General features: G+C 37.2%; 4 protein-coding genes across 5 annotated transcripts; 1 reads left to right on the top strand and 3 right to left on the bottom strand.

The window, feature by feature from the left end:
- Positions 1-685: 685 nt before the first annotated feature.
- LOC114525095 lies at positions 686-3,308 on the top strand. Its single transcript, XM_028546303.1, has 3 exons — positions 686-1,015; positions 2,569-2,625; positions 3,060-3,308. Exons 1-3 carry the CDS (start codon positions 860-862, stop codon positions 3,306-3,308), a joined length of 462 nt encoding a protein of 153 aa, XP_028402104.1. The 5' UTR covers positions 686-859.
- A 5,577-nt stretch (positions 3,309-8,885) lies between these two features.
- LOC114525194 lies at positions 8,886-10,873 on the bottom strand. The gene is made up of 2 exons (XM_028546414.1): positions 9,947-10,873; positions 8,886-9,382 (listed from the first exon to the last, which is right to left on the bottom strand). The coding sequence occupies exons 1-2, from the start codon at positions 10,854-10,856 to the stop codon at positions 9,024-9,026; spliced, it is 1,269 nt and encodes a 422-aa protein (XP_028402215.1). The 5' UTR covers positions 10,857-10,873; the 3' UTR covers positions 8,886-9,023.
- Positions 10,874-13,291: 2,418 nt separating this feature from the next.
- On the bottom strand, positions 13,292-15,109 carry LOC114525094 (A-agglutinin anchorage subunit-like). The gene has a single exon (XM_028546302.1). It carries the CDS (start codon positions 15,107-15,109, stop codon positions 13,292-13,294), a length of 1,818 nt encoding a protein of 605 aa, XP_028402103.1.
- A 5,251-nt stretch (positions 15,110-20,360) lies between these two features.
- LOC114525170 lies at positions 20,361-23,013 on the bottom strand. 2 transcript variants are annotated; one of them, XM_028546393.1, is made up of 3 exons: positions 22,781-23,013; positions 22,498-22,549; positions 20,361-22,388 (listed from the first exon to the last, which is right to left on the bottom strand). In XM_028546393.1, the coding sequence occupies exon 3, from the start codon at positions 22,315-22,317 to the stop codon at positions 20,644-20,646; it is 1,674 nt and encodes a 557-aa protein (XP_028402194.1). In that variant the 5' UTR covers positions 22,318-22,388; positions 22,498-22,549; positions 22,781-23,013; the 3' UTR covers positions 20,361-20,643. The 2 variants fall into 2 exon arrangements, with proteins under 2 accessions (XP_028402194.1, XP_028402193.1); XM_028546392.1 differs by having other exon boundaries at positions 20,361-22,549.
- Between the last annotated feature and the right edge of the window lie 426 nt (positions 23,014-23,439).

Below are 23,439 nucleotides of genomic sequence, written 5' to 3'. Positions count from 1 at the left end.
ATAAGCTGGATTTCCACTTGCAGAGAAATATTTCGCTAGCGAAATACTTGCATATCTTCTTTTGAAGTTGAAGGAAAAACAAATGTGTAATTTCGCTGTGTGTAATTTCGTCCAATCACAATGCTTGACAGTTTATTTTAATTAGATGCAAACACTCGCAGCGAGCTCGTGAGTTAATTTTGCGATGAGTGGAAAAGAGCCTTAAAAGGGACTGGTTATTCTATTTGGCTCAAAATAATTTCAAAGATGACGGCCAAATAACCTTATTTATCAATTAATAACAACCATTCAACGGTGAAAATGTGAATAGTCAATTTGGATTGACTATTCCAGTCTCCTATTGTTGATGAATTGCTGCCTTAGAGAGTCAGATTTTTTACATGAAGCAGTAAAAGCGTCTTATACTGCATTGCTGTACATCCAAGTAAAAATCAATTGAAAAAGTCGAATTTTTAATGACCTCTGCGCGATCATAAACAAAAGAAATAGCAATTAATCACGAGTTTGTCAAACCTGCTCTTGTTGAAGTGAGCAGAATAAATTACCCATGCAAATCAAGAAAAAGTTCATTTGCCATTTGTAGTTCGCAGTTTGCTGTAAAGTGTAAATGTCGTTCTCGAAGTGTCTATATATACACTGTTGACACGCTGTGTAAAGAAACTTGATGTTGGCGTACAATCTCCATGATGGCAGAACACGTGAAGTTTGGATGTAAATTATATATTCAAAGACAAGACTTCAACTTTCAAGAACCAGCGCAGCAGCTGGCGTGTTGTTTTTTTACATTTCAAATACACAACACCCAACAGAACAAGTTGTGTGCGGTAAAAAGTTCCTTTCTCGTTCGTTCTTGGCAATCATGGGTGTTTACGGCAGATACGGCAAGGTAGTGTGTGTCATTTCGTCTATCCAGATCGGCCTGGGTGGATTGATGATCTGCCTCGGCATCGCTTTGCGTGTCACTGTGTGCAGCTGGGTCACAGACGCTTCGTTTGGATTCTGGGTCGGATTTTTGGTAAGTCGCGTTTTGTAGCCGTTTGGGGAAGCGCTGTTTAGGAAAAGACAGCCTCTTCTGATTTAGGCAAGATCCCGACCAGCTAATATAAGAAGCTCTGTCAATTTTTCTCAAATGAAGGGCAAAAACACACGTTCTGTTAGGCGTTAGGCTTCTGTTCACATGATCACATGTATTCAGTAAAGGCTATATAGTTTCCACTCAGGAATATTCTCCTTTAGATCGCACAGGACAGGAAAGTTTCCTTTTTATAAACGCCGCCTGAGAACTCACCGACAAAGGAAATTTTCCTGAGTGGAAACTAGCCTAAAATACATGATCCTGGTACTCGAGTCGTGTAGACATATCAGTCTTAACAATATGCATGTGCTTGTTTTGTTTCCAAAAGACTTATTTTAATACCTCATAATTATCTCCTAAACTGCTGTGTTGTTAAAAAGCAGCAGGGGGCAATTGTTTAAGCTGGGTTAGCGGTAATCCAGTGCTTTAGTTCGTGTGCTTTTGAGCCACTCTTCGTTTTAAAACTTTAAAAACTATCACTTATATCGATCCAGAAAATAGTTATGAAAGAAGTGTTCAGCCTTGTAAACAAACGATTGAAAATATAAATCTAAAGATTTGCTTTAACCCAGGGTTAAGCTAACCGGCTTTTGAACAACTAGCCCCAGTTGCAAGAGTGAATTTTTTATTACTTTAAAACTGATAGAAATTTGCTGAGAATCGAATCAAACTGTCTGATTAAAGAAATGCAAAACGAGATAAATTTGATGCAAGTATTCATGTGCCAAAGCCTGGTTTTACATTGACATTGTCCTGTGTCGTGAACGTGTCAAGGTCATGGCTGATGTGATAAAATATTGATATTTTTTCATATTTTTATATGTTTGCAGTCAATAGTTACCGATTTGAATACAGAAATAAAGACGAATTTACATTCGGACTATTTCTCATTGGCGAAAATGACATGATCACGACAGTTACAACTTCATAGAAACCAGTCTTTATAAGAATTTTGGCTCAATTTATCAGAAAAGATATGTAATAACTTCGTTCTGTTTTTAGACGTCTTAATGGCAGTGTAAATAGTTTAGGGTTTATACGGGCATCTCTATCAAAACGGAATTAATCATGTATACACTAACGTGAAATTTACACAGCAAAGTAATTGCATGGCATAAACACTCCTGAGTGAGCAGTGTTCGTGAATCATAAGATGTGTTTCCACTTCACTAAATTCTTTGATTTGGACGAAAATATTGTATTCAATTTCCAATTATGAGAAGTTCGCAGAAGCGAATTAACTTGACCAATCAGGATTTAAAAGAAGATTAAGCGATAGGTTTCCTTGAATCGAAGAATTACGCCAAGTGGAAGACCACTTAAAGATGGTTTTCAAATGACTTTATAGCGGCCAAGGGCATGAATTTTCCTTTTCAACTGTCCATCAATTCGACGGACTTAAAAGAGGCAGGTGAAAAACATGTATACGGCGCTAGTCACACTGATCGAAAATATGCCAGGTTGAAAAAATATTTTTGTGTTAATTTCACTAGGTTTTAATCGGAGGAATCTTTGGCTATTGCAGCGCCACAAAAGACAACTACACCTACGTAAGTGAAGTGATATCCATATCCATATTTTTGGAAAGCTTATGGTCTTCATATAGCTTGAAATTCTCCCGGAGGAGGATTGAAGGGTTTTATGTCATTACTTTGGGTCAAAATATCCCAAGAACCGGAAACTTTCAGGGGGGCAAAACGGAAAATTAGCCTCATGGGGGGGGGGGGTAATGATAAAAGAACGGCTTAAAGTCGAAGTCAAGTCTGTATGTAAAGAAATTGTTTGTTAAAATTTTGAACTTCCATTCTTTCTAAAGTACATTATGCTGTCTGAATATCTAACATTATTTAGGTTCGCAATTCAAACCGAGAAAAAGCGAATTTGGGCCATTCAGTTCGCATTAGAAAGCCTTTACATTGTTATGAGCAGAACCGTTACGCACGATGCGCCTCATTTCCACTTCAAAGAACTTCTTTCTCTTTAGATTTCCTTGTATCTGGGCTCGAATTCGTTCAGCATCATGTTCACCATGCTGGCAATATTTTGTCATTCGATTGCCTTCGTTCACTTCAACCACCAGATGCAACCGCTCCCGCCAAGGAACCACACAAACGCCACCAACTCCACCAACAGTTCACTAACAACAGCAACATGGAATATGAATTCTCCAATCAGGAATCGACGGGGCGCCAGAACCTATCAGCAACCCCAATCCTCCCTTAAACAAAAATAACACCTACACGAACACAAAACATGACCAACTCCTCTGTCGTGCTTAGCTCTTCCTCCACTTTTGACACCCGTTCGCCCCCGGGGTATAAGGGACCGCAATGCTATACACATAAAACCTGGAGCGATTATGCTAATGGCATGCGCGGTATGTTCCTGGGCTCTTGTATGATATCCCCTTTTGCCTCGTTGAGATCCTCATGTGTATCACGTCATCAGCGTGCTGCTGGGCCGCAACAAAAGTTAGACCAATTGGGGTGAGTACACGAACGTTACTGCACAACCCACGAATCAAAACTGTTGCCAGAGATTCGAATGATAAATATTTAATTCCGAACAGGTTCTTTAAAAAGAGATGTTAAACGTAAATTCCAAAATTTAAACGTATTAAACTCGATTTGAGCTGTGATTTCGAGCTGTGCACCACAACTCTTGGGAGACAGAACTGTGGACGTAGATTACACGGTCACATACAGTACTGTACACTTTTCAAATACTAGTATATTTCGCGCCAAAACACACTTGCGACGACGAAAAATAATAATAGAAAAAAACCTAGGCGAATTTTCAACTCCGTCGCTGACGCCGGAGTAATTATTTTCCCAAGCCCAAAATTAGATTTAAAGTATGTTAAAAGACGAGTCTACAAAGTCATGTCAAACAAAAAACGAGTCTTACAAAGTCATATCATATGTTCATGATGATAAAAAGCCTAACAATATGATATTGCTTTTAATGTTGCCATTAAAATCATTTTTTTCATTTCCATCCAGCAGTGGAATTCGTCCCTCACCTGGACGATCTTTTTCCTCGGTCATTTGTTGATAGTCTCGCATTCTCTCTTCAGATACGCGGAAAAAGAGCAACGATTCAGGGAACAGTATCAGAAATGCTTCGTGAACGAAATTCTGAAGTGGCTGTCAGGAGACGTCATGTAAGTCTCAGGGTTGTTTTTTCCTCACTGTAGTAGGTACTCGCTTCAGGGGGGACACTAGAGCGATAATTGGCAGTTTGTATATTCAAATACTCAGTTCTACCCGAGGGATTTCTTCTGTAAGCTATTGCACTAAAAGATGATCCGTCTGGAAGAACTGAATATATGAATAACCGTCACCAAATTCCCCCAGGCCAATTCTTTCCATTGGTAACGAGGGTGATGCATGTTATTCTTTTTCAGGGTGAAAGTGTTCTGTCAACTTCCATAGCTGTCAACGATAATGCGGTAAGGCATACTTGCCCTTTGACTTTAAAGTCGACAAACTGTCCAGCAGGCAAAGCTTAGCTTCTAACTGGAATAACCTTCTAAACGAATTAAAGCTTCTGATTGGGTACTCTTACTGGACCAATCAAAAGCCTTAGAAACGTTTGCACTTTACTACGATTATTTTAATTTCGGTATAAAATTCCGAATCGTTCAAGGTGTAACTTAGAGCATGTTGCATAAAAAAAGAAAGCTGACTTTCCACTATATATAGCTGGTGCTAGAATTGGCCGATAAACATACACAAAATAGACCGATTCAGCCTAATGACGATAATATTATTGCAAATTCATTGCCAAATACACATCTCTCAAAAGTATCAATAAACCTTGGAAATGGGTAATTAGCATATGAGGCTGACGATATGTATATGAGGCTGAGGTATATGATGACGATATGTATATCGATCTACTGACACAACTGTCAAGGTTTTAAACAACTAGTCAGAGTTTTACCCAACTAATCAGAGTTTTACCCAACGTTAACTGAGCTTTTCAGAGTTTTTCACAACTGGTTAGAGTTTTACATCGATATTCAGTTATCCAATGTCTTGTTGTGATGGTATTTTCTTTCGACAAAAGGTTTCTACGACAGATGAAAATGAAGAAGGCAATAACAACAAACTTCCGGTATGTACGTTTTATACTTCCATTTTTACATCAGGCAGAATAACCTAGGTTTGACTCGGCTTAACCTCGGTTTTGCAGGGATGGAAAATATTTCCTCCCAAACCAAAACTGAAGAAAACTTTTTCAAGATATTATTGTTATTTGTAATAATAATAACATTTTGATAAGCACGGATCATATTTATATTTATATTTATAGAATATATTTTATATTTATATTTATAATATATAATTTGAAGGTTTTTTAAAGGGTCTTAATTTCGAGTGGAATCATACACAACTCAATTCAAGCCAGGAACAGTTGAGAAAAATTAGTCAACTATCGGCCCTACGGCAGATAGTATACTTTATATACTTTCAGATTTTGTGAAAACTTTTACTCTTTTTTCGAATTTGAATAGCCTAGCACTGCATGCAAGTGCTCCATAGTGTTCCTGAAAATATATATTTGCTGTTGCCCATCGCATGTGCTATATAGGCTATTTAAAGCATTCAAAAGCGTCTCTCTTTTTGACGTTATATATGTATAGAGCACGCAAGCCTAATACCATCAAATATACCTCTGCAAGCAATATTTCAAGGTACCAAATAATTTTGCTTCAAGGTACCAATATAGTTTTATCCTTAATATCTTCATAATAACAGACTGGTTAAAATGCGTAAAATATAAAAGGCTATATGTCTTAAAGCAATAGATGCAATATAATAAATCTTCAGTTACTCTAAAGTATATTTAGCAAGTTTCGAGTGAAACCGCGTTGTGTATTTGTAAAGGCATATTAATTTTTAGAGTTTCTTTTTTAAATCGAATTTTTTAAAACATATAAATAAGCGTCAATATTAAACTACCAAATTTTAATCTTTTTATAACAGAGTGAGTCTACATCAGCCCAAATTCTCGAGGAACCAGTTGGTATTCGACTACAGACTTTTGATAAATGATATTCATTTTTTAAATTACATGCATATAGGAAATAATCCTACATGGAAAATTATAAATTAATAGCCGTATAATACAATATCGCTAGTGTAATATTGAGTTGGTATGAAATTAAACCTCTTTACAATCGCTTTAGAAATAAATTAAAACTGTCTAAATGTTAAAACATAAGTATGTAAAGGATATGAAGCGTTGTTTTCTCATGCCTTGTCATGCATACAGTAAACTCGCGTTTCGCACAGACACTATTTTATTCCGATAGAAATGCATTTCGTGATCACGAAATATTCGACACGAATTTTAATTTACTGTGTCCTCTTTGTTCATTTCATTTATCCTAGCTAGCTGTTACTGCTGGCTATTGTGATATATATACGCTTTAGCCTGGTTCAATCTTGCACATTTCTTTCATACATGCATAATTATGAGTATATTCAAGAAATTTCTGGCAAATAAGTTATTCTGATTGTCACACGCTGCCGTGTGAATTAACACGTTCTCAAAATCTGCTGCAAATGTTTCTCAACATTTTCATAGCTTCGTTTCTAAGCAAAGGGTTCTTCCAAAAGAATACCAGAGAATCTAGCGTCGGGTTGAATAGAATTAGGCAAGTGCACCAGCCGTTGAAAATGATTTCGTCGAAATCGCTTAACTCTATCCGCAACGGTTGGAACATCACAGGTAGAAAAAACGACATGCTGGAACACATTACGACGATGAAACACGATTTTGCTAGTTTAAATTTCATCAAATATTGCGCATCAGACAAGTTTATGTTTGAAGGTTTTGTTGTAGTTGAAGAATTTAAACCACGTCCTTCATAAGTCACACTTTTACCTTGATTACTGGAATCGTATTTCTCATCTGATCTCTTTTCTTCTTTATTCGATGATTTTTCACTATTCTCCAACGACCTGCCTTGATTATCTGCGGATATTTTTTGATTATCCGTTGATATGTCTTCATTATCTGATGATCGTCTCTGCTCATCTACCGATTTGCCTTGACAACCTGACGAACCATCTTGATTACCCAATGGAATAACTTGATCATCTGAGGGTCTTTCTTGATTATGCAAAGAGGCTTGATTATCTGATATAATATCATTATTATCGGTCGAACATCCTTGATTACTTTCTGTTCTTCCTGGATTATCTGTGGATCTCCCATGATCATCCAAAGATCTGCCTTGATTTTCTAATCGATCATTGTGACAGTCTTCAAGGCTATTGTTCTGCCGCATCATTGTTCCGTCATGAGTACGATCCGGTTCGCTTCGTTTCAATCGAGTTTTCAAAACCCGGCTTATTTTAATATATATACATACGGTGCTAATGAAATGCATCAGAAATACAAATGCACAACATAAAAACAGCATCTTTTGACTAACGGGAAACGAGCAAACAGCAATGCATAAAAACAGCAAACAACAGCATGTTATGTAAAGCAATAGCCTCCGTTTTGTCACTTTATTACGATGATAAATTGGGCTGACGATGCTTAGGTATCTCTCGATGTTCATCGCAGATAGAATAGCCACAGAAAATCCGTAGGTTATGAAAAAAGTAAGATAGAAAGCAAAACATATTCCGCAATTTGTCCTGTGGACTAACTGGCCTGCGAGAACGCTAGAAACAGTGTCGATACTATTGCGCCAATTCCTAAATCGTTCAATGATTGGACATATATTAAAAAGTAATACGGCTTTTTTCTCAGTTGATTCGAGGTGCGAAATGTTATGACTGTTGTGAGATTTAAGACGACTGTCAAGATAGCTCCGAGAATGTTTACAAAGCACAACACGACGTGATTTGCATAATAGATATTCGAAGGAAATATTCCTACCATTTTGAATTCGTAGTTGAAAGTGTTGCACCTTTTTATAAGTACGTTATTTTCGAAAGCAGTGGAATTGTTGTTCATGGTGAGGTCTTGCCGAGTTCTTTTACCGCTGCTAATGTCTCTTCTTCAATCAAATGCAGTGCTTTAATGATCGGTTCTGTCGTGTTAAACCCTTTTAAATATTATACGCTTTATAATAATCGGGTGGCCCTGCAGGTGAATTTTATACCGTCGGCGTAGTTTTTTGTATATTGGGCCTCGTATAACAATTGAAATGAGTTAATGCATAGTGTCTAAGTCAGTCGGTCGATCAATAATCTAGCCCATCTCATCGCTTTTATGTTGCTTTTCACGAACATATGATCAAGTATAATCCGCAGCTCCGCAAGTAAACTTCCGCAGTCCCAATTGAAGAATACAACTATGTGTATTGAAAGGGGGTTGAACACTAGCGTTTTTTTAGACAACACCATCTAAATCTATTGCTTCCACATTACTAGACAAGTTATTCTGAGTAAATAAAGAGTTCCGTTGTATCAATGTGCGGTTCCCATAGTGACGAGAACTAGACGAACACACAAGACGATTGAAATGGCAGGGAACGATGTAACGAATTTTATTTATAGCTTTCATTAAATATATTTTTCCTAGGTACTGAACTATAGAACAATTAAAATTGATGCAATATATGAAATTGGCAAGCTCTTGATATAAAACTTCACAGATCTTACTGACAAAAACTGTCGCTAATAGACGGCGACAAACGTGGACTTCGATATTTCTTTATTTCAAGGAAAAGCTAAACTTGATAATATTTATAACATAGTTTCTTTGCAGTCTAATAAAAACTTTCTACCTCTAATCGGAATTTATGTATATGACGGATTTAGATCTTTACTAGTCTTTAAGTTTATTTCTAGGCACTGTGTCCAGTCGATTGCTGATAGGGTCTTTTCGCCGTTTCTTTTTACACCCAATAAGAACTTCGAATTTGTTGGATTTCCTTGCACTGGCGCTGTAACGTACGTTATCAAGTTCTGAACTAAATTCAACAGCAAATATTTTTCATGAATTTCTTAGCCTCGCTTCTGAGCAAACTATTCTGCCAGAAGAATACTAGTGAGTCCAACGATGAGTTCAATAAAATTAACGTTGTCGACCAACCGTTGAAAATGATTTGATCTAAATCACTTAACTCCATCCGCAGCGGTTGGAAGAGAACGGGAACAAAGAATGAGAGACACGAGCACGTCACAACGATGAAGCATGACTTCGCTAATTTAAATTTCATCAAAAGTTCCTTTTTCGTCCGTGGATCTAAGTTTTTGTCCGAGGGTTCACTCTGCTGACAAAAGTTGCTTTCGCTCTTTAAAGTTGCAACCCTTTTCTCGTTAACTCCACGATAAGCTGAAAAATTTGAATCACAGCCACGGTTAGTCGGGCAATTTCAAGATTAGTAATATTCTTACATATTAATATTATATGTATAGAGATAGTATTGGCGGCAATTTGTTTACGTTTTTTTTTCAAGATGGCGTCGAAATATAGAAGCGAGATTCAAAACATAATTCTCAAATTTCAAGGTCTATTTTCATTCAGCACATAATGATATCTTTTGGTAAGAATATCATAAGCTATTCACAACTCGTGCATAAAAATAGTACGCACTTTTAGTAAAGTAGTCGACTAAAAGTCGGAGCCGACTGCAGTGTGGAGCCAAAGGTCTGAAATGGCCCATTTTCACCACGCTGTTGTTTTTACTATCTAAAGTCTCCCGTATACCAAAAGTTGATGCTACATTGACTAGTTGCCTGCATGATGTGTATAATTTTTGCAAAGCGAAATTATTTATCAAACAAGATAAAGTTTGGAGGACAATTAGATACAAGTATCTCCCTTCCTTCTCCAAAAACTAGGTGGCCCTCCCCCCATCCCCTATAGGATTGGCGCCCTTGCTCAAACTATCATTACCTCTTTCATCAAGTGCTTTATCCTGACAATCTGATGACTTTCCTGGATTACGAAACATTTTGCCTTCATTTTCGGGTGTTTTTCCTTGGTTACCTGTAGATGTGCCTTCGTGATCTGACGAGCCTTCTTGATCATTTGACGACTTTTTTTTATTATGAACCAATTTGCCTGGGCTGTCCGACTGGCTGTCGTGAAATTTCTCAATTTTATTACTCGGGTGAATTTCAGTTTTGTTCTGAGCAGTTTTAATAGGCTCGCTGCGTTTAAATTGAGACTTTCCAACCAGGAATATTTTTGTGTATATGCATATGGTACTTATGAAATGCAACAAAAATATAAAACCACAAAATACAAGCAGCAATTTTTGACTAACTGGAAAGGAAATACTGGCAACGCTTATGAATAGCGAACTAAAGCCTAATGTGTACATTAAAAGTCTTTTTTTGGTCACTTTATTTCGGTGGAAAATTGGTTTTACGATGCTTAGAAATCGCTCAATGTTCATTGCAGATAGGATAGCCAAAGAAAAAGCGTGTGTTATGAAAAGCGATAGGAAAAAAGCGAAATATATTTCGCAATATGTCTTGCCGACCAACTGGTTAACGACAACTGTTGAAAACAGAGTTAAAACGACCATTCCGATTCCCAAATCGTTGATCGATTGAACGAAGATGAGAAAGTAATACAGCTTCTGTTTCAGTTGATTCGAGGAACGAAACGTCATGATTGTCAAGAGATTTAGGAAGACTGTTGAGGCTGCCACGAAAACATTTATCATGCACAGTACGACGTGATTTCCATAGTAGACATTCGAAGGAAATCTTTTTACCATGCGAAATTCGTACTCAAGAAAGTTGCAGCTTTTTAGAAATGCGATATTTTCAAAAGCGTTGGTTGTATTGTTCGCCATATTGTTCTATATCCTTCCGCGCGCTGTTCTATACGGCTGCCGATATGCATTTTCGTTTTAGCTTGGCTGAAATCTTTTATAGCTTCAAGCGGCATGCTTATCAATATTGGTCTTTGGAATATTATGTTGGACAGATTATTTTTTCCCAATCTTCATGTGTTAACGTTGAAATAATCAGTAGGCTGCGCATTTTTATATATTGACTCTTCGTAAAACAGTGAAATTAAATCATATTAGTTCATTTAAGTCAAATAGCTTTATCTTTTATATTTAATCTCGAACATATATGAATGACGCGCTTTGGAACAAATCACATTAACTCTATGATCTTTAATATTTTTCGTCAATACATAGCGACATAATTTATTGATTTTAACACCTGTTTACGGGCACTTGCACGCGAATCTAACGATTCATTCCAGCTATAGAGTAAATTTTGATTTAGGCAAGAGTAACTAGCTACATTCAACGCAAAATCTAGAAAGATCATGATTCTAAAATGGGTAAAAATATTGCAGGTTTGTGTTGGGAAACCTTCTAAAATACTGGATAATATAGCCTTATATGCATGGGATGTTCACCTGTTTCAATTTATATTACGCGCGAACAAAACCATCTTCCCCATGTATTTAAAGACAAAATGATATGGGGTGCTCGTTTCTCATACGAAATACTCTCGTAGAAAATTCCGCGACCTGTTTTTAAACTCCTGAATGGGAGGTGTTCAGAATATACCGCAATTTTAAAATATTTATGCGTCACAGACAATTAACGTTATATATTAAACTGGACACATGCAGTTACCCCATGCAGGGCCACCTATATAGTATCTTGGCTACTCTTTCATATTATAAGTAAGCGCAGAGAACTAGTTTAATGTTTGGACTCTTTAGGGGGAAAAACAGTACATCAGGTTTACCATATTTGTGAAAAAAGTTTCAAAAAGCTTGCTGAATATAGAATCCATTGTCTGAGAAGATCCCATGCAATATCGTATAAATCGCCTATTGTTAGTCTTGAGGATAAATGCATCAATTTTCTTGTTATTACATAGAGTGCACTGACGAATTAACTACGTTATTATTATTATAATATTATTCTAATTTGTACCGACATTATTTCTAGGGATTTTCAATTTAGGCATGTAAATCTTCTCAATAATGATACTGTTGAAAGAATTTTTAATGAAAAATTTAGTTTAAGGTATGGTTCATTCCGTTGAGAAAAAAACAGTACATAAGGTTTATTACCATTTTTGTGAAAAAAAACACAATAATTGCAAGGAGTTTCTCTTGTTAAAGATACATATTATATACTAGGCGATTAATTTGCATAGTTTTTAGACAATGGCAGAAGGTGCTCATATAGGTTAAAATATCGAAAAGTAAACTGCAATAAGGAAAATCCGTGATATGCCTTGGAAACCGTGCTTAAAGTTTTATCTACTTGCCCTTTCTCTTCTGACATGGGCACTTACAATCCACAATAAAATAATTTACAATAATGTTTATTTGTTTATTCTGGGCCAAAGTTATGCGCCATGCTATGTGTAAAGGCCCACACAGACCGGACGCGATTTGGTAACGCGGCGCGATTTTTCATTTTAAGTTTTTAATTTTCCAAAAGCAAAAAAATTTTAACCTATCATAATATTCTTGTTGATTATTTGGCGATAATACATTTTGACTGCCCTGGCGTCAATAGATTCCAAATTTTGCTTCCAGAAATTAATTTATGTCCTTCTGAAAACTGAAAATTCGCGTCGCGTTGCCGCATCGCGTCCGGTGTGTGTCGACCTTAAAAGCTGTGGTATTAATAAATGTTGCCGCAGAAAGTGTCATGCATATGTCTTTTTCAAAACCTTCAGGGGCCAGTTGTTCAAGGCTAGGTTAGCGCTAGCCCTGGGTTAGATTTTAATCCAGTGTTTTAGTTTATGTGCTTCTGAACCACTGTTCGTTTTGAAACCTTAGAAAATATTACTTCTATTTGACCAGAAAATATTTATAAAAAAAGATTATCAACTTTGTAAAGAAGCGATTTGAAAATCGATGTAAAGATTTGCTTTAACCCAGGGTTAAGCTAACCTTGCAGTGCTCGTTGAGGTGGGTGGTTGTGTTTAGTTCATGTATCCTCACTGACAGAAGAGGGGACATTCGTGACAAGTGCTGTTGGTTGAATGCATGAAGTTATTGTGGGACTAAACAGTTGTTCTTAACTCGAAGATTGGCACCACTTCGCTATATTAATTCACTTTATTATATACAGAACTTTCTGTCCGTTAACCCAGGCCTTTATTAGTTTTTATTCATCAGTTATTGCCGCGATGAAGGCCCAGATTAAAGAATCGAATTATTGAAAGCTCTTCGTATGTAACGAATACGTGGTGATTCTACAAATTAATTGAAAGACTACAAAAACGCCAGATTTCGCGTAGGTTAATCACTGACACTCGCCAGGGCTGTACTGGATTTTGTTAAGCTCTTCTCTGTACTTGTGCTTCGTTGAGGTGAGGTCGTGTTCGGGTCATCATTGTCAGTGACAGAATAAGATATCGAATTCATTATCAGCGGTGTTGGTTGAATGGATGAAGTTCTTTTGTGACCAAACATTGTTTCAGTACTTGTCTTTGTTGGGCTATACTCGACCGAACCTCCTACGCCAACCCCTGTCAGACTTGATTCAGTACTGGTCTTTGTTGTACTATACTTGATAGAACTTTCTGCAACTCCTGTCATACTTGATACAATACTGGTCTTTGTTGGGCTATACTCGATGGAACTTTCTGCAACTTCTAGATCTGTCATACTTGATACAATACTGGTCTTTGTTGTGCTATACTCGATGGAACTTTCTGTAATTCCTGTCATACTTGATACAATACTGGTCTTTGTTGTACTATACTTGATAGAACTTTCTGCAACTCCTGTCATACTTGATACAATACTTGTCTTTGTTGGGCTATACTCGATGAAACTTTCTGCAACTCCTATCATACTTGATACAGTACTGGTCTTTGTTGGGCTATACTCGATGGAACTTTCTGCAACTCCTATCATACTTGATACAATACTGGTCTTTGTTGGGCTATACTCGATGGAACTTTCTGTAATTCCTGTCATACTTGATACAATACTGGTATTTGTTGTGCTATACTCGATGGAACTTTCTGTAATTCCTGTCATACTTGATACAATACTGGTCTTTGTTGAGCTATACTCGATGGAACTTTCTGCAACTCCTATCATACTTGATTCAGTACTGGTCTTTGTTGGGCTATACTCGATGGAACTTTCTGTAATTCCTGTCATACTTGATTCAGTACTGGTCTTTGTTGTGCTATACTCGATGGAACTTTCTGTAATTCCTGTCATACTTGATACAATACTGGTCTTTGTTGTACTATACTTGATAGAACTTTCTGCAACTCCTGTCATACTTGATACAATACTTGTCTTTGTTGGGCTATACTCGATGAAACTTTCTGCAACTCCTATCATACTTGATACAGTACTGGTCTTTGTTGGGCTATACTCGATGGAACTTTCTGCAACTCCTATCATACTTGATACAATACTGGTCTTTGTTGGGCTATACTCGATGGAACTTTCTGTAATTCCTGTCATACTTGATACAATACTGGTATTTGTTGTGCTATACTCGATGGAACTTTCTGTAATTCCTGTCATACTTGATACAATACTGGTCTTTGTTGAGCTATACTCGATGGAACTTTCTGCAACTCCTATCATACTTGATTCAGTACTGGTCTTTGTTGGGCTATACTCGATGGAACTTTCTGTAATTCCTGTCATACTTGATTCAGTACTGGTCTTTGTTGGGCTATACTCGATGGAACTTTCTGTAATTCCTGTCATACTTGATACAGTACTGGCCTTTGTTGTGCTATACTTAATGGAACTTTCTGCAACTCCTGTCATACTTGATACAGTACTGGTCTTTGTTGGGCTATACTCGATGGAACTTTCTGCAATTCCTGTCATACTTGATACAGTACTGGTCTTTGTTGGGCTATACTCGATGGAACTTTCTGCAACTCCTGTCATACTTGATACAGTACTGGTCTTTGTTGGGCTATACTCGATGGAACTTTCTGCAATTCCTGTCTGACTTGATGCAGTACTGGTATTTGTTCGGCTATACTCGATGGAACTTCTTGCAACTCCTGTCATACTTGGGTCAGTACTGGTCTTTGTTGGGCTATACTCGATGGAACTTTCTGCAACTCCTGTCATACTTGATATAGTACTGGTATTTGTTGGGCTATACTCGATGGAACTTCTTGCAACTCCTGTCATTCTTGATTCAGTAGTGGTTTTTGTTGTGCTGTACTTAACAGAACTTTCGGCAACTCCTGTCATACTTGATTCGGTACTGGTCATTCTTGAGCTATACTCGATGGAACTCTTAACAGCAATTGTCAGACTGGATCTCAGCACAACATTAGTTATCACTGCGATGATAGGTTCGTTTGTTGCTATAATATAAACACAAGACTTTATATACAAGAGCTATTTAAGGAGCGCCTCAACATTGGTATCCCCCAACCTTTTCCTAAATGCTTTGAAGACGTTTTATTTTGAACGTCTTGAAATGGCTGAGTTTCCTAGATGTCTTCATTTGGTTCGCTCGACATTTGAAAATTTTCTACGCCTTCCATATGGGAGGTTGAGCATTATAATTACGGAAGCCGAGAAAATATTTCTTACTCTGAAATATCATATGAATTTAGAAAGATAGAATACCTGATTTTTTTTCATGTTCTTTACTTTTCTTTCCTTTATTTTCTTCACCAGCCTATATATAGATATAGGAAAGAAATCTATGATGTGAATCCAGTGTCGATTTTGTCCCGCTATGTAAATTTTGAGTTATTATAATTATTCATGTCTTTAGAAATCTATTGTTTTCACAGTCAGTGCGCACTGAAATATTAGCATAGCGGGACAAATCGGATAGGCTGGCTACGCTACTGTGTGTGTCCAGTTATATATCATGCAGGCATTAATTAAAAAAGGGATTTTTCTTTTTACGTCTTGGGACCTATTTGTGCTTGTATGCGATTAGAAAAGGCGTATATTTCCACTTTAAGGCCATGTTACATACACGGTGCAATTTTTTTTTAACCTCCCAATGCAATTCTACATATATGAATTAGTGAAGAGGCTGCAAAATGTAAGTGTAAGAAACGCAATGGATATAAAGACAAAAGTTCGGTAGTTGCCAAATTTACATATTTCAAAAATAGAATTGCATTTGCACCGTGTAAACTGGCCTTTAGAGGGCCCGAGACTTTGAAGGAGGATTTTTTAAATCGAGTCCCTCAGAAACCAAATTTTGGCATATTTTGGGCAGCAATTTTTCCTATTAAGTTGCCTATTTAGGCGACTAAATTTGCCTGGGTTGGTGACCATTGAAAGCTCAGCTTTCGGTTAAATGCCAAAGTCTGGTAGTTGCAGTATCGCATAAATATAAAATTTCAGAAGCGTAGAGTTTTTTAAGAAGGTTGATTAGTGTGCTACTTTAATTGGCGCGCAGCGAGAAAATCTTTAAGATTTCACTCCTCTAAGTCGTTGAGAATACATTTCACAGGTACACACTGTCTTTTAATTTAGAAGAACTCATGAGCATTTTACAAGGACATAAAGTGTGTACAAGGACACGCTATTTTAATTAAGAATTAAAAATCGAGTCGCGTGCCTTTATGGTGTAATAATGCACGATGGGGGAATGTTGGGAGAATACGAGAGAAGCTCGAGTGCATTATTACACCATAAAGGCACGCGACGAGCTTTTTTAATTCTTTTATAATATAAGAAGAAATTATAGGGCAACAACAAAATTTATTTATTTGATCAATAATGAAATTCTCCTTACATGTTATTTAAGATGTTGCTTAGCAACAAAAACTTCAAAAGCCAGAAGCGTGCATTATGGCCTCACAATGCACGCGCGGTAGCCAATCAAATTGCTCGTTATATCATACTTATGTCTGATATAATGAGACGGATGACGTTAGCATCGTGCACGTCAGATGACGTGCTACTGGCGTCAGAATCGATAATGTCGGAGAGTGACGTCAACACCCTGTATTTTGTTTGAACTTGCAATGTCGTGCGTATATCAGTGGAAATTTTATCTTATTAGCGATATTGTATTGATAAAACTTTGCATGTTACCTGAAGGGCGTTTTTCAACATACGCTTACAATATACAACGTTAAATACAATACAAAACAATAAGTGGAAAAAGTTAAATTCTGAAAGACTATTACCACCATTATGTAATATACATAAATATATGACTGTGGCACAGTTTCAAAATTGTTTCACAATTGAACCTATGCAAGTGTGTCCCGTTAATCACCTAAGCGTATTTCAAAATTGCGGCGAGTTGTTCATGTCAAAATGACACATGAAGAAAGACCTTATTTAAAAAAAAAAACTTAAACTAAGTAAAAACTAGTTTATTCGGCGATATTCACATTGCCTTCGGTGAATAATTGTTAAATAAAGCCTATATTTGAAAATACGAAGATGGAGGCATCACTGGAGTGACAAACATTTCCAAAAAACATCTGGCTAAAACTATCCTTTGTGCACTGCATAATTATCAATTGCGTGTATATTTTAGGTATTTCAAAACCTTATGAGGCAAAAATATAGTTTCTGAAAAATTCGTACACATACTGACATAGTCTTTTTATAGAAACAAAAATCGACTGAGGATGACTTACATCAGCAATTTCTAGCTGGCGAAACAACATCCATTCTCCTTTCTTTAGTGATATTTCGTTTATACTTTTAGTGAAGTTGGTTAGTTGACAGTTTTCCTCGTCGATTTTCGATCTGACGTTAAAACCGACACATTTCTTTTCCTTTTTACAAAGGGCAAAACATCGCGCTGGTCCTATGGCGGCCGAACGACCAACATTGTGACTCGATAAAATTTCTTCCGAAGGTAATGGCGGACCCCCTGTTTGTAAAAGAATAATGTCGAGTGCTTAGAATTTAGGACATGACATTTCAGTATATGTCAACCATTAATTGCCAAAACAATAAACCACTTACCAACATAGATGTGACGATAAGCTTCTTTGACACATTGATTTGCTTCAAGTCTCGAAATAACGAGCGTCATCAAGATGACAGTGATCGATTTAAGATTTAATTTTGGACGCCAGTAATGCATCGTTTTCACTTAAAGACATAGACTCACATTGAAACTGTTGCCGAAATGTCCGAAAATTATAATTTACAGCAGGTGAATCGATAAACTCGCACGTCACGTGGTAATGAATTATGAACGAATTAAATGCAACATTTGCCTTATGCGGTTATTACGTTCACTTGAATAAATAGAGATTACTTCATGGTTTATATAGAGATTAATAGAGATTAATTTGACAACGACACGTTTTTAATATACAAAAACACAGCGAGCACCAAAATCGAAACTTTATCCATCAAAACATATTTATTACCGTTCAGTTTCTTTGTAATTTTGTTCAATAGAAGTTAAATATTCTTTCCGAAAGATTTGAGAATGTGCTGAATGTAAAAATATCTTGAATATGAGAATTATGTTTTGAATTTCACTCCTATATTTCAACGCCATCTTGAAAGAAAATGTAAACAAATTGCCGCCAAAATGACATAGCTACGACAATTTTTCACGTGTGAAGAATATCGTTCGTCCAATCAAAAGCCGTGTAAGGCATTTTTCCACACGTGAAAAACATCGTATGTCCAATCAAATTGCATGAAATTTATTTACACAGTGAAATATTTTTTTTTTTTCATCATTCTGCTGTGCATAAATCTCTATACACATATAATAAATTTGTCTATCACAAACTCAAAACGTTTTCAAACAAAATACGTATTATGAATTGTGTACAGTTTTGCTTATAAATGAAGTTAGCCCAAACTTAATATGCTCTTAAAAAATTTAACTGAACCTGTTCTGGTAGAATTAAGGTATATTAATTCAACTATACTCTAAAGAGCTAAGTGCTGCCGCTGGTTTCCATTTACGCGCGTGAAAGTTCACATTCTTTTGCATGTTATCCTTGAAAAAACCAAGTGAATAAATCGAAAGAAATTAGTTTTCTGCATATTTTGGTATACTTTTGTTGATCTAGATGTTATAATAGTAAAAATTTAGAAGATTTAAATTTTTCCGTTGCTGTACGTGCGTATAAAAAACGTGTGGTTGGAAAGGAGCCTTAACTATACAACTTATAGTCAGAAGACTAAGTTCAAGGCAACAGAGAAGATCAGGGCATCGTGCAGTTATAATGAGCTTCAAAGCGCAGCTGTAGTGTTCTAATTCATGAAGTGAGACGTATATGACACTCAAAACAATTAAATTCACTCACTTCACGCAGGGCTATTGATTATAATTTATAAATGATTTGCTTTCACGCAGGTGTAAACGAAGAGTGGAATAATTTTGAGGTATTAAAATAAGTCTATGAAACAAAACAAGTATTACACGTCATGGTTGCGATGACAACGACACTGCAGGAGTCATACAAATGGAATAACTCGTCCTCCAAATATATAGTCCTCGAAAGGCCTATTTTAGGCTTTTATAGATTGAACCTAAAAACCTGAGTTTATTTGCTTTCTTCCTATCAATTACTTAACTTTGAACATAGGCAGCCCAGACATGTTTTCGTTCTCGTGGCGCTCGCGCGTGTACACGAGTCTACTTGGTCTATTATTATGACATAATAATAGACCAAGTAGACTCGTGTACACGCGCGAGCGCCACGAGAACGAAAACATGTCTGGGCTGCCTATGCTTTGAGATAAAACTCATCTATCATTTGAATTTTCTAAACGTCTCAAAACTCGCAGTTGTGTTCATCGTTTAATTCGTATAATGCTATGAACGCTATAGAGTATAGTATATACGGTTTTGAAACATGGACTTCGTAAATTAAAGTGCATGGCTAATACTTTCTATTTCTATTTCTCTTCAACAACTATACTTGGTACTAAAGGCGGTTTTCCACTGTCGCGTTTTTTTAGCACGTACGTAGATGCACGTAAAAGTTTAAAGCCTTCTAAGAGGCTGTTTACATGAGCCCGGTTACTCGAGATTCAACGAAGCGTGAGGGGACTTTGAGGTATTGAAATAAGTCTTTATGACATCAAACAAGCACATGCTATTGTTGTGGTGATTATACGACTGCCAGGATCATGTTATCTGCTCATTTTAATACCTCAAAATCATCTCATGCTTCGTTGAATCTCGGGTAACCGGGCTCATGTAAACAGCCCTTAAGCTGTTATATAATTTATTTTGCATTCCAAATCTTCAACAAAACCCAACCCTATGCATCTATTCAATCTAGATTTTATAAGAATCATTTATATGGTAAGTTTAAACTTATACACGGGCCTATACGTGCGTGTACGTACGTGCAAAAACACACGACAGTGGAAAGCAGCCCTAATGCAGTGAACTCAAATAAGACTGGAACGCTAACTCTCTGACTTCCCCTCATTAATGAGTGAAGTCAAGATGGCGGACAATAAAGCCCATTCTTTTAGATATGATCCAGGCCTTTGGCGCGGGAATTTCAAATTTCCCGGTAAAATCATAATTGCCGCCATTTTACATACGAAGTTTCCACGTGGAAGCCTGGATCATACCATACCTACAAGATAGGCTTCATATTCCACCATCTTGGCTTGAAATTTCTCGCAGAGCTAGCACTCCAATGTAATTTTAGTTCACTGCCCTGATGTGCTGCAATCTACAGTAAACGTTGATTCTCGATCATAATTATGCAAATGAGATAACAAGCAATGATAAAAATTAAGGCTCCGGAGGGTTTTTCTTCTCTGCTCTTTTTATGATTTTCGGGTTGAGATGAAATCGCGGTTGGTGTCGGCTGAATGGATGATGACTTTCCTTTAACGGGTTCTTCATCTTTGACCATCGTTGTCATTGGAGTTGTCACAGTTACGTCTAGTGGAGCTGATGTCGTTTCTTCTTCACCAAGGTGACTGCTGAAATCTTCAAAGGACGAATAATTGACACTGGCCAGTGGTGCAAGATTTTTTGTTGGACTCATTGCAAAATAACTTTTTCCAGCCCTTGTAGGATCCGCTGTACCTGTCTTCAGTGGATGTGAGGTTGTGTTTAGGTTTTCACTGGCAGAAGAGATCACTGTCATTACGGGTGGTGTTGGTTGAATTAATGAGGTTTTTCCGTCACTTAACATTTCCAATTCAACACGTGAAGGCATTGCAATTGCATTGGTATATGTCGTGGTAATTTCCAACTGAACCCGGGATTTTTGAGATTGCCATTCATTTATATTGGCAGTTGTCCATCTGGAATTTGTAGGTGTCTTTGTAATGAAACTTTCCGCTGCTTCGCTCGAACCTAGACCCCAAGTTGAGCTTGTTAGCCTCGCATCAATAGCACCTTTCACTGTTCTTATACCTAAGGCTTTTCCTGACTTTGTTGTAATGCTACTTTCACTGGAGCCTAGTATAGTTTTCGTCATCCTCTGTTCAAAACTGGTCGTCGTTGGGGCATCTTCAATTGAATTTTTTACAGTCTCCGTAAGATCTAGTGTTGTACTGGTCTTTATCAGACTCTTTTCATCAGAGATTTCCACATTTTTCGTAACTAGGGCTGTACTGGTTGCTGTTGGCCTCTTTTTGATTGTTCTTTCCACAGTTCTAATACTTTGGTCTGACCTAGGCTTTGTTGATAGGCTATTCTCAATGGAGCTTTCTATAGTCTGTGCCAGATCTGGGGCTGTGTGGAACCCTGGGATCTTTTCAAAGGTACCTTCCACATTTCTCATATTTAGGGCTGTACTGCTCTTTGCTAGATTCTTTTCACTGGGGTTTCCCACAGTCCCTGTAGCTAGAGCTGTATTGGCCTTTGTCGAGCCTTCGCCAACAGTTCCCATACTTAGGATTGAGCTGGGTTTTGTGTATAGGCTATCTTTAATGGAGTTTCCATCCCCTATCGTAAGACTTGGCTCGGTACTGGTCCGTATTGGGCTCATTCTAATGGGATTTTCTGCAACACTCGCGAGTCCTAGTCCTGTAATGGTGTTTGTTATGCTTCTATCAGAGGAACGTTTCGCGGCTCTTGTCAATCTTGGTTTTGTGCTGCTCGTTATTTGGTTCTTTTTAATGTTACTTTCCAGATTTCTCAAAGTTGGGGCTGGTGGCGACTTTTTTGTACCCATTCCAATGGAGCTTCCAACAGCTCTTGTGGCCAGGGCTGAACTGGACTTTGCTGGGCGCTTTTCAATAAAACTTTCAAGAACTTTTGTCATCACTGGTCCTGTGCTGGTTTGTGTTTGGCGCTTTTCAATAAAACTTTCAAGAACTTTTGTCATCATTGTTCCTGTGCTGGTTTGTGTTTGGCGCTTTTCAATAAAACTTTCAAGAACTTTTGTCATCACTGGTCCTGTGCTGGCTTGTGTTTGGCGCTCTTCAATGAGACTCTTCACATCTCTGATCAGGCTTGGAACTGAATCAATGGAACAAGGGCAGCTTAACTTTAATTTTGTCGCAATAAAAATCATCTTCTTACTTTAACCATATGCATGAACATGCATGAATTAAGAGATACAGAATACCTGAAGATGTCTCAAATGCTCTGCTTATTCTTACTTCCTTTTCGTCTCCTGCCTGTGAATAATGATTTGGGTTAAAAATGATTTTTGCGACATCATACAACTTGTACAATGATTCGTACATATTGCTTGGATTGGATTGGTTACAATCGGTTTGAGCGTTACTGATTACTTAGATATTTCACCACAATTTCGAAACAAGGATAGGCAAAGGCCAAAAGTATATTTTCCGAGAAAGTATTTGTTGCAATTATTTCGGAATAAAAATAAAGGATCGTTTACTTACATCAGCAATTTCTAGCTCGCGAAACAACGTCCATTCTCCTTTCTTTGATGATTTTTCGTTTATACTTTTAGTGAAGTTGGTTAGTTGACAGTTTTCATTGTCGATGTTAGATCTGACGTTGAAGCCAACACATTTCTTTTCCGTTTTACAAAGGGAAAAACATCTTGCTGGTCCTATGGTGGCCGAACGACCTACACTGTGACTTGCTAAAATTTCTTCCGAAGGTAATGGCGGGCCCCCTGTTAATTGTAAAAGAATAATGTCGATTGCTTAGAATTTAAAACAAAGCCTTCAAAGACTTTTTTTACACGAACTTTTATCGCTACTTCGCATTTATAATTTCCAGATTCGCATTTATAAATGCGCTTTTTGAAGTCAGCATTATTAGGCTTTTTACTAAAAATTGGACTAGAATAATAAAAGTGGTGGGGTAAATAACCCGCTTCCTGATATTCAACAACGAAAATTTTGACTAGGGTAAGAAAAATCCTAGATCCACCCCTGTTCATCAGCTATATAACTGGGGAGCGTTCACCCGCTTCTCACTGATGGATTTTCTCCCCCCCCCTGCCATTGAGAGATATTTTTCCTTTGCAGAGCATTGGAATGTTAAACATGTCGAAACAAAATCCTTGATGACGTTTGTGTATGTGTTTGGT

Source organism: Dendronephthya gigantea, unplaced genomic scaffold (genome assembly GCF_004324835.1).
Source record: "Dendronephthya gigantea isolate DGI-Jeju-01 unplaced genomic scaffold, DenGig_1.0 000033F, whole genome shotgun sequence".
Lineage (NCBI taxonomy): Eukaryota > Metazoa > Cnidaria > Anthozoa > Malacalcyonacea > Nephtheidae > Dendronephthya > Dendronephthya gigantea.
Note: the sequence above shows the minus strand (reverse complement) of the source record. Positions and strands in the feature narration are given on the sequence as shown.